At 38.9% G+C, this 12,567-nt stretch overlaps 1 protein-coding gene across 3 annotated transcripts in view; it reads left to right on the forward strand.

Annotated features, from left to right (window-relative positions):
- LOC145434951 (uncharacterized) overlaps positions 1–12,567 on the forward strand; it is a 42,134-nt gene that overhangs the window by 21,863 nt on the left and 7,704 nt on the right. For 2 of the 3 annotated variants that reach the window (XM_080312182.1, XM_080312180.1), the window contains 2 exons: positions 8,071–8,130; positions 11,411–11,440. In XM_080312182.1, the coding sequence (XP_080168308.1) occupies positions 8,071–8,130; positions 11,411–11,440 (90 nt within the window). The remainder of the gene's footprint in view (positions 1–8,070; positions 8,131–11,410; positions 11,441–12,567) is intronic. The other variant, XM_080312181.1, reaches the window with a different exon arrangement.

Below are 12,567 nucleotides of genomic sequence, written 5' to 3' on the forward strand. Positions count from 1 at the left end.
ACCTCGATTTTACTATGTTACGAGATCCGGATCACGATTCAAGTCTACCTGAACGATTAAATACATTGCGACGATGTCACTTGGCTCTTAATTGGGTTGTTTCATCTGAAAGAACTAATTTTGTCTGTTATAATACTTTATTAGACTTGTATGGCGAGGCGTCTGGTATCGAGAGGTGAGATCGCAAGCAATCATTGAGTCAGTCGTGATGTCTGGTTGGGAGTGTCGGCCTCTTATATCCAGCAAGTGTAATGTGCCATATTAGGCCGTAAGTATCGTAGGCCCCGCGTGAAGTGTACAAATTTCGATGTTGCGCAAATACCACAAACTTTGCTTGCTTTCAGAGCCGGCAACTAAATGCAAGACAGAGACTTTACCTATGATATTCCTGTAGGCCTACTTGCACAAGTTACAAACGCGGTATTAGTATATATTACTAAAATACAAACTCGGACGAAATCATGAATGCGTAGGACTTACCTTAAACATATATTGTGTATAAACAACTTTTTACAAGAACTATAAAATTCCACTCCAGGCGCTGCGGCTTAGCTCAAGCGAACAAGTATTTCGGACTTTAGGAGTCAAATTGTCTGTCTTATGGTAAATTAACATAGGGATAATTAATCAGAAAATTTTGTAGAGTATACTCTATACTGTAGGCATCGATACATTGAGTGAAATGGGCTTCCTTAAATTAAAACGGGTATAGAATAAATCGAAACAATTTGCAAAGTCCCGTAGGCTTCAAGACATAGCTCAGGCTGAGATCATAGCCTAATAACGAGGGCTTCGAGTGCGATGTTATAGGAAGCAAGAAGAATCGTTGTAAAAGTGTTGAAACCTAATTACATCTGTAATTCCGTCATTAAAGTTGACTACGCATAGGTATGCGCTAAGCTCCCGCAAAACAGTTTCACGCAAATGTCGGTATAGAACTGCGTTAGTTTTCAAGTTGTTCAATCATGAAATGCGTAACAAAATTTGACATGGTACATTGTCATAATGTCTTACAACTGCGTACCGAGTTTCAAGGTGGGGAGCCGATTATTAACATGGTAATTCCGTTTTAAAGTTGACTATGTATAGGTACGTGCTGCGCTATGGATAACAGATTTAGCCAAAAGTCGGTATAGAACTGCGTTGGTTTTAAAGGTGTTACATCATGAAATGTCTGATGAAATTTGGTATGTTGTATTTTCATAATGTCGTACAACCGCGTACCGAATTTCAGGGTGGGGATTTGATTATTAGCATGGTAATTCCGTTATTGAAGCTTACTGTGTATAGGTACGTGCTACGCTAGCGAAACACAGATTTACGCAAAAGTGTATAGAGAACTGCGTTAGTTTTAAAGGTATTGCATCATGAAATTGCGATCAAATTTGGTATGATGCATTGTTATTACTTTTACTTCTATTTAACGGGTTTTCATATAAATCTGCTTACTTTTGTAACTTTGTTTTGTGAAGTAAAGAGTAGTTTACCGAATAAGTAGTTTACAAATTCCTACGATTTTTCTTGTTGCGTTCCGGGATAACATGTAATTTTTCGCTCTTTTTTATTTTTTATTTTTTAATTAGTATTCATTTTACAAAACGTCGTGTAAAGGTAAAGTACTTGTACATTTCGTAGTGCTCAAGTATAAGTTTTTAACCTGTTAACTTGACAAAACTTTCAAGTACTACTTAAAGTGTTATAAAATGTGAAAATGTGTACAAGTAGAATTATTATTATGTCATAAATAAGTAGTTTACAAATTCATACGATTTTTCTTGTTGCGTTCCGGGGATTTGCATAAGTTTCATCTATAACGTACAATGCGTTTACGCGGTCCAGAATGACTTATGGCGATGAAAAATAGCAAAAATGGTCTATTGAGCATTGAGCACGGTTCAAGAACTATGATATTCCTGTACTTGCACTTCGAAATGGTTTACTGACCGTCGGTTCATTTAGATACCTAAGCTACTTTAAAATTAGTACTCGAGTATTTGGCTCAATTATACTATCGGGTAGTTATAGCCAGAGGGATTCGATGGTGACGTACTAGTATAATGCACATTTTGGAGAGATTAAGTAAAGCAATGATCTCGGATAAATCCGTTAAATTAAGGCAGAAGTAGCAATTTACGAAGAAAGTTAGCATTCTAGGCTTATACTTCTGTTTAATACTGAAAATGTCATGAAGTTGAAGCGAACTGAAATCATAAACACTTTAGTATTAGGTCCATATACGCGATAAGCTACTTTAGTATTCTGATGGTTTGGGATAAAATGTAATTTTTCGTGCTTTTTTATTTTTTAATAAAATCAGTATTCATTTTACAGAAACGTCGTGTAAAGGTAAAGTACTTGTACATTTCGGAGTACTCAAGTATAAGTTCTGGTTAGCTAAATTTCGATGTCATAGAAATACCACAAACTGTGCTACTTGTACTTCTTCAGAGTACTCAATTAGGTTTTAGCTATACGCAACAAATACTTTCGGGTGTTTTTGATATTGGACTGCTTCAACTCCATGATAATTATAGTATTAAGCAGAAATGAACCTACAATACGAACGTTTTACTTACTCGGAAATGACTACTTTTACGTCAATTTATAAAACTTAAGTAAAGCTCATGAAATCAATAGTGTAAACGTCTCTAATGCGCTGAAAAAGGCAGAAAAAGTACTCAATACGCTAAATTTGAATCTAAAAATATTAATTCTCGTAAACGTAGTGGGTGTGGGATTCGAACCTATGTGAACACTTGTTCATTGAAACTTAAGTCCAACGCCTTAACCGCTCGCTGAAGCCAGTTCCGTTGCTACGATATCTGAGAAATCTATTAAATTAGGGTAGAAACGTAATTACCATGCTTAACATTGAATACCAACTCTAAACTTGATACGTAGTTGTAGAGCCTTATGGCAATGCACCATGCTAAATTTCATCACACATCTAATGATGGAACACCTTTGAAACTATCACAGTCGAATACCGACTTTTACGCATATCTGATTTTCGTGAACACAGCATATACCCATACATAGTCAATTTCAATAACAGAATTAGCATGCTAAACATTAAATTCTCACCTTGAACGTTAGTACACAGTTGTAGGACATAATAACAATGCACCATACCAAATTTCGTCAGACATTTCATGATGTAACACCTTTAAAACCAAAGCAGTTCGATACAGACTTTTGGCTAAATCTCTTTTTCCGTAGCGTAGCACGTACCTATACATAGTCAACTTTAATAACGGAATTACCATGTTAATATTCGACTCCCCACCTTGAAACTCGGTACGCAGTTGTAAGACATTATTATGACAATGCACCATGTCAAATTTTGTTACGCATTTCATGATTGAACAAATTTTAAACTAACGCAGTTCCATACCGACTTTTGCGGGAGCGTAGCACGTACCTATGCATACTCAACTTTAATAACGGAATTACCGAGCTAAACATTGAATGCGCAACTTGAAGATTGGTTCACAGGTGTAGGACATTATGACAATGGAACATTTCGGAGTACTCAGGTATCAGTTTTGTCAGCTTATTATATGCTCAGTATATATTATACGTCACGAATTGTGGAGCATTTACGAGGGTGCTCCAGGGTGCTCTTCATTGAGTGTTCGTGGTGGGTGATAAGTTTAATTTGTAAAATTAGTGTGTTCAAATCAGGCCTGTCGCCAACATAGTGATGTCGCATTAGCCCTAAATACACATAATAGAATATAAAGGAAAAGTATCATCTAACGTATAATGAATGTTATCTATTTCTCGGAAGCTAGTTATTATCAAAACATAGTGATCAAAATTATCGCAGAGCAATACCGATTTTGCGTAAATTCCGTTATGCGTCTGACTACGTTACTAGAGATTATGTAGTTAGTTAAGGAATTAGGAGTCCTATCTTCCCAATCGGTATGGAACAACATCAAAATCATCACAAAGCAATATCGACTTTTGCGTGAATTGCGTTTTACTACGGTAGTATGCGTAGACGTGGACTTTCTACTATATTCGCTCCTAACATTATAGCAGCACCCGACGCAGCTTACATTATTACGTTATAAGACGCCGGCGGCGTTTCACTGTCGGTTTAATCACCCTTATTCTAGTGACATGAAAAGGACTGAATCGTATGAAATGTCGTCACTACAAGAATCGAGCGAAAGCGCTGTTTCAATCCGTCTTGCATCGGTCACGATTAGTTTTACTTTTCAACTAACTTGGTGTCTGTCGTTATATTCATTAGACTCGCTTTCATGCGGCTAATTTGGCCCTATCATTATAACGTCGGGGATTGCGTACCTGCGGCGAAGGTGTTCGTTTAATTATAGCGACGAGAACCGGGCCCTGCGGCTAGTCCGTTGGCATTTTAGTGCCGAGTTAAATACCCTTATACTCGACATGCAAACATTATACGGGTAGCGGTTGTACTGCGAGCTGATAATAAGGCTTAAAATGTGGAGACCTCGGAAATCGAAACCGCGATCTGCCTGCACTCAAAATCGCTATGAAAACCCGTTAAATAGAAGTAAAAGTAGCATGGAAACATAACTGCTTACTGAAAAATCGTTACGTTGAAGTTCGGTTGCAGAGACAGTAACTTGTATACATAAAATCAAGTTTAAAAATGTGGACGGATGAGTTATCTCTGACCAATAGAGTAATATAACCGCCTATAGTTTGGTGGGGTATTGCTATAATGTATATCCAAACAATCGTTGCAGACTCTGAATGTTACCTAGGTCCTTATCACAAAAATCATGCCGTCGATTCTAGCCAAGGTAAGTTTTGACGTGGAAATCATAAGTCGTAAAATGTGGAGACTGCAGAAACCGTAACTTGTACACATAAAATCAAGTCTAAAAATATGGACGGATGACATTAGTCCTAAATACACAAAATAGAATATCTGAGAAAAGTATCAAGATGCGGCAATCAATGCAGCGATGATATAGCAATGGATGGATGATGTGGCACTATAGGCGTGGCGCTTGATGATGTGGCACAGATGACGTAGCAGATGAATGTACCCTTAGGGTATGAAAATGGGCGTGGCAATTAGGATGACGTGGCGCTCTCTGATTGGCGGGGCACAAAGTTCCTTAGCCTCACTACTCTCCATCGTATGCACCTCTGCATTAACAGCTTCGAAATTGCAATCGCGAGATATAGCGATTAACTTCTGTGAGAAATCGGCTACGGTCTCACCAAGAGTCTTGCCTAGCAGTTGCGAGTAAATGTCGAGCATACATGATGTTCTTTTCTTCCGATATAACTTGGTTAGGTCTGCCATGGCAAATTCGAACGTGCCAGGATCTTCGATCGCAGCGTACATGGTACATTTTGGAGATATATAACCAATCAAAATAGTCAACTTAACGAAAACTACCACGGGGCGGCCGCTGCTGGAATCTTGTCCAGTGTTCGTGACGCTGGCCGATAGCAAAGAAGACTCTGCAACCGATATGAAGCTCGACAACATTATTTCCCATTGGTTGAATACCTTCGAAGAGTCTTGAGCGCTCGGTAATAAATCTAGAACCGTCACGCGGATATGCTTCTCTTGAGAGAAAGCCATTCCAGAGTCGACTGTAGCCGAATTTCAGTTAATAAAATTGTAGCGATCTTTCGAGGAAAGCGTAGGTAGACGAAGACGAAAGTGCTTGACAGCTTTCTAGGTTTTTATTAACTGAAATTAGGCTACAATAAACTTCAAGCAACTAAAGCATGCACTCCACTACACAGATATAAGCAACTGAGGTACGAAAAGAATGAGCAGAGCGAAGTAAACTAATTACAGTAATCAGCACTTATTAAATCACAACAATCCCCCCAATATCTCCATATTAATTCATAAATATCTATTATGTGATCGACGCCAAAGTCCGAGAAAAAAATAGAACTCCAAAATTCACTGATACTCATTTTTCAACGTCTGTCACATCAGCCAGCATATCTTCAGATGTACTGATTACGTAGGCCTATTAAGTAGGCTACTAGCTCTAAAATGTCCAATGATCAGTTAACCGACAGTGCAAAATATACGACACAAGCGAAATGCAAGTTGCAAAAATTTTTTGACTTGGTAAACCATTTTGACATTTTTGATCTAACAGTACAATTTTGAAAAAAATTGACTTCTTTTGACATGTCTAAATAAAATCGCCCCACTAATAACTTTTCCGAAGAACCCTACTTGTTCATCTCAGCAGAGTTCAGTCTTTACGAAGGCTAAGGTTAGGGTTAGATGATTTATATTTGCTTGGACGTTTGACAGAGCCACTTTGTATAGTGCTACCAGCCCTATCAGAACGTGTTTAATGTCCCTGTTTAGTTGTCGAGCGGAAGATTTATTTGTTGAACTTGAAGTCAAAAGCTACGTCAGGTCAGTACTTCCCGAAAATATTCGAAGCAGAAGTTACAACGATCCGAAATATCCGAGACGAAATCTTTTATAGAATGCGAATCCGCTGCGACAGTCTCAAAATTGTGCAAAAGCCGTTCGCTATCCGAGGTATTATTATTATTATCATCAATTCAAGGATTTATTGTCGTTTATAGCCTTGTTCGGCCTTGTGCCTCACGACATGGATAATACAGTTCAGTGTCAGTGCATTTTTGTATCTTTCAGTATCGTTGACATTTGCAGCTTTCTTCAAGCGCTTCGCAATCGTTCACTTTCATTTCACTCTCCAAATGCTAACCATAGGATGTCAACGTTTTGCATCGTGCCTTACTGGGTTTCTGGTCTTTTTCAAGACACCGTTAGTACGGTGGGATCAGCGATGAGGAGCCCAGATTCACTTCCGACACATAGAAACTAACCCGAACAAGGGTTCGAACTAACCACCATTAGTGTCGCAGCGCAGTCGATTTACACTTTACAAATCTTTATACGGTGTACACTGCACTTACTCGAGTAAACGCTATATTAAAACACTGCAATGATCTTCAGTTGAAATTCACGTCGAAGCGAATTTCTTCGGTAGGTAGATAACTATTAGGTCCCTTTTTAAATTCCGAATTCTCCAGCAGGCCTATACCATCGGTACATACTCACTCAACATGCATAGACGTAAAGCAATGAAAGTGCGCCAAACAATATTTATCACGAACTTGTGATCGACCTTTCGCAAGAATTTATAACAATTTCCGATGAATGAATCAGTGAATGAGCTCTACACGCTGTCACTCCGCTTTGGACAACGTTCAGTGTGATATTGCTACTTTCTGGCGAAGAAAAACGTTAGGGTTGTAATGACTCGAGTCAGACTCGAGTCACGATTTTCTGATGACTCGACTTGACTCGAGTCATTTTCTCAAACTGCGGAAATGACTCGACTCGACTCGAGTCAATTTCTGTATTGACTCGACTTGGACTCAATTCATTGTACATGACTCGAGTGAATTTCTGTATTGACTCGACTTGGACTCAATTCATTGTACATGACTCGAGACGCAGACCGCCAAGACCGACATTTCATTGTAATTTCGAAGAATAGAATAGCAACCACACTATTTGGATTTCGTCTATTGGTACTGGTACTTGAAAATGCGACCAGAAACTGCTAAAAGTGAGGGAAATTAGTATATTATAAATGAGAACCATACGATATCACCAAATATAGTTATATAAAGTGGGTTTAATATGACATGAACAGGAATCTGAGCAGTCAACACAATTACTTGGACTCTACTCGAGTCATAATACCGTGACTCGGACTCGACCCTATTTTCGCTGACTTGGACTCGGACTTGACTCGGTGGTGAATTGAAAATGACTCGAGTTCACTCGAGTCAAAACTATAAAACTGAGATTGACTTGTGACTCGGTGGCTTGTGCCTTGGTTACAACCCTGAAAAACGTTGACATATAGTCAATTTCAAACCATGGACCACATTTGCCGCATTCTTCCAATACATGATTTTGATTTGGAACCAACGCCAGCTTTGAGTCCTTTTTCGAAAATACACGACTATTCAGAGTGATTTCTACGAAGTTAATCACAATCATAATAAGTGCAATACTAATGCTTTTCTCTTCCTTGACTTCAGGGAACAGGCGTCGGGACGACCGGAACCAGGATGACTCGGATGAGGACAACTCGACTCCTGGTTAGCTTTGCATAATAGTAGTTTAGCTTAATCGGTCTGAGAATGACCTGGTATATATCGAAAGTGTTTCTGCAAACCATTGCGATGGTTAGCTGACGTTTCATTTAGGTTTTGTCACAAACCTACTCACTGCCTATGTTGGATGTTGGCAACTATATGCACGAACACAATAACAATGCAATTATGCAATTATGCAATTATGAAATCGAAAACCTACTTTAACGGAATATATTGTTCACGCCACGCCACGCCACGCCGTTATACCTACATACCAACGTTTATTGATTTTTGGGGCACGATTTCTAGCACTATTTGTTCGATTGATCAAGTCGGCTAGCGCTACGAGAAATCCTGCGTCACGAGAAACAAAGATAATGATCTATATGAGTTATCTAGCCACTACGAACGTTTGTGTATGTATATTGTTAAGACGTAGAGCTATTGACTCCCTTTTAGTTTTCCTGGAGGGAAAAATTCTCGCACTATTGGTGTCTATGTACTAGGCCAGTGGTTCTCAACTCAGGGATCCGTGAAACAGTTTCGCTTCATACCTCCTAAAATTTAGGAACTCCCGTACACAGAATGGCCGTCTGAGACGAAATATTTCACTGCATGAACAAACTCATTTTATTCGCCAAATTGCGAATTGCCTACTTATAAAACATATTGCTGTTTAGATATGTTTTGTTGGGGTTTCGGAATAGATTTGCTTGCAAAAAAAAAAATCCATTTTATCTAGTGCTATACATAAACGCTTTCAGAATAACCTCATAATGAGCTGCTACATAAAACAGACTACGTTCGACGTTATATTGTTGCCTTATATTTTGGGACCAGACCCAAGGTGGCGTCGAAGCGCTGCGCGTTATTATTGCATTCGCCACTCGTTCATGTCAATTCGACGGTGCGAATTCTCGAGACATGGTGGTGTATTTCAAGAAGTGCAGCCACTGAATTCGGTTTGAAATAAGAAATGTCTTCCCAATTTCAACTTAAATAGTATGATGTTAATTTCAATACGAGTCATGTTGTTGCTGTTTATCACTAGCCTACAGTTAATATATACACAAGACCGATGACGGCTGCACAGTTCACATTAAAAGAGCTTAACATCAACGAAAACTCGGGGGTCCGCGGGGGTCAGTGACAGTTCAAAGAAGGACCACGAAAAGAACCACTGTACAAGGCCCTCTAATATTCATGGTGATAGCCATCCTTACGCAGGGCCGAAAAGTAGGGCCCCGCCTCCCAAGACAACGTTGGTCTCGGGCCCCCCATAGCATCATAAACCAAACTTCTTGGGGGATTCGCCCACAAGACCGCCTACCCAATGAGCCTTGCTAGTTTCAACAGAATATCACGGTATGCTGTGAGTGAGGAATAAGCCCATTAGTGTGCATTATCGCGGCAGGTGCGAAAAATGTTCATACTATGGTTTGAATTACGTCTGTAATATTGGTAATTGCATATATTGGTAATAATTTTTCAACGTGTCCCAGGTGATTAGATATATTGGTAGAGCTGAGGGAGATGGTGACTTCAGATAGCAAGCACAGGACTATTCCGCGACTATTAAAGATGGGCAATTTAATATTTATATTGATAGTTTCGACCAACGTGCTGATGTAAATTTCGGCTAAGGTTTCATTTCATAACACATTTTGCGAATTCGTATGTTGGCCGAAACTCCTGAAGCTTTGATGTGTCGTGGAGAGGTAATGGCCGGAGCTGAATTGCCTTTTTTTAATTAGAAATAATGCGTATATTTTGCTTGGGCGCAACGGGTACCCATATTTAAAACGCAGTTACTTGACAACGCTAAATCGCTCGAAGCGCAAGGAAAACGTTTGACTGTGGTGCGGCATTGGCGGTCCTGCTAACTTGGTTGTGACTTACGATTGATTTAGTATTACGATTGAAAAGGGATAGTGGTCATGGGAGAGTACGATAAAATCAAGATAAATCAAGATAAATCAAGATAAAATGAACATGAAATTTCACCACAACTAATATTAATTTTTCTTTAATTGAACATACGTATGCCTATTTCCTAAAATTGACCTAATACAGATATTGCGAGCTGCCCTTCATAGTAAGGGATAGGAATCAGTGATGAGCGGATATTGATTCTTGAGAATCCAAATCCGTCCGGCATCTCAATTATCTGAGGAACTATCCTTCCGAATCCAAACAGTCTCAACCAAAAATCCACGTGAATCCAAATAATGCTGTCGTGAATCAGAAAAATCTGGATCTAACAACTTTTCCGAATCCTAATTGTTCATCTCAGCAGAGCTCAGTCTTTAAAAAGGCTAATGTTAGGTTCAGGTGATTTATATTTGCGTGGCCGTCTATCAGAGCTTCCAGCCCTATCAGAACGTGTTTAATGTCCACGTTTGGTAGTCGAACATTGGTAGTGGAACATTGATTTTTTACCCTGAAGTCAAAAGTCACGACTGGTCAGTATTATCCGAAAATATTCCGAGCAAAAGTTACAACTATCCGAAAATATCCGATACACAATATGTAATAGAATGCGAATCCACTCCGATTGTCTCAAAATTGTGCAAAAACCGCTCAGAAGGCTATTCAAGACCTTCCGATGCTCATCACTGATATGACCAGACCGGTTAAGAGTTATATGAGGACAAGCGTCAATCTCTAATGGTATGACGTGGAATTTTCCATGTTTATTTGACGTCTTCAAAATTACAAATCATTATCCGGTATACACTGCAATTACTCGAGAAACCGCGACTCGCGACATTAAAACTCTGCAAGGATCGTGAGATGAAATTCCCATCACAACGAGTTTTTTCGGCAGGCAGATAACTATCAGATCCATTTTTAAGTTTTGAATTCTCCAAAACCATCTGTACATACTTACTTAACATGCATAGACGTAAAGTAATGACAGTGCGTTCAATAATATTAATCACGAACTTGTGATCGACCTCTCGCAAGAATTTGAAACAATTTTCGATGAGTGAATGAGTGAATGAGCGCTACATGTTCTCACTCCGCCTTGGACAGAGTTAAGTCTGATATTGCTAGTTTTGGCCGAAGAAAAACGTCGACATTCATAGTTATGTAGTTTCAAATCATGAACCACACTTGACGCAACATTCTTCCAAGAAGTGATATTTTGATTTGAAACCAATGGTAACTTTGAGTCCTTTTTCGCAAATACTTAACACGACTATTCGGTGCGATTTCTTCGAAGTTAATGTCAATCATAGTAAGTGCAACAGTAATGACTTTCTCTTTATATTTTCTTCAGGGAACAGGCGTCCAGAGGACCGGACTCGAGGTTAGCTCATTTATATAATATATATGTAGTAACTAGTAACAGTAAAAGAACACTGCGACTTCGAAGAAGTATATCACATAGCCTTCATTCCTTGAATCTACTATACCTTGTCACGTAGATTTGACTATTATTCATCCAATCGCTATTATTCATGCTAATATCGAAATATCTATATATTAATTCATACATATCTATTATGTGACGGATGCAGAGGTGGTCCAAGTAGTCCAGAAAGCTACTCAAGTAGAAGTAGAAGTAGCGACGGAAAATTCTACTCAAGTACGAGTAGAAATACTTCTTCCATTAGCAGCCTAAAACTACTTGAAGTAGAAGTAGAATTGACTGACTTTAAATATACTCAAGTAAGTAAGTAGTTGTGGAAACGATATTAATTCGTCCGCAGGGATTGTCAAAAGGTGCAAATTGATCTATGCAATAGGTACCGAGCTTGATTCATATTGATGCATACCAGGAGATATGTTGTTGTGCCTCCCACTAGTATATTTAAAAAATTGGTGCGCTTCGCTCAACCATCTATTTAATACGGATATTGCGAGCTACCCTTAATATTACCAGAGCTAACAGATCGGTAACGATTGTTGATTACAAGCGTCAAGATCTAATAATTTGATGTGGAATTTGCCCTATTTTATTTGACGGGTTTAAAATTGCCCGTTGTGAAACATATACTTACTCGAGTAAAGGCGACATTAAAACTCCATTTAACCATGAGCATGGCCATTTAATGGTCTTATCATATTTTGGAATCGGGAAAGTTGGACAGTTTTAGCAAATCAGTTAGTTACTTGAACAAGACTGAAAAGTTCTGTTTTAGCTATTTTTGCAGAAAAATTGGTGCCATTGACTGAAAACAGGTCGTCACCCTCATTCGACTCCCGAATGACTCGCTGCAACATCCGTGTTACCTGTTTAGCGTCATTCAAGCCGATTTTTAGTCGAACCTGTCTATTATCCTAGTTATAAAAGCTGTAAATGAGGACGAATCGCTAAAAAGAAAGAGTTTTATGCGTCCTCGGAGGACATTTTCAAAAACACGATAAAGGCGGACAATTCCTCCTAACGGGGGACGTATTGTAACCCTATCACTTAATCAAGCATCAATCATC

Source organism: Botryllus schlosseri, chromosome 3, assembly GCF_051294905.1.
Source record: "Botryllus schlosseri isolate E-star chromosome 3, Bs_hap1, whole genome shotgun sequence".
Lineage (NCBI taxonomy): Eukaryota > Metazoa > Chordata > Ascidiacea > Stolidobranchia > Styelidae > Botryllus > Botryllus schlosseri.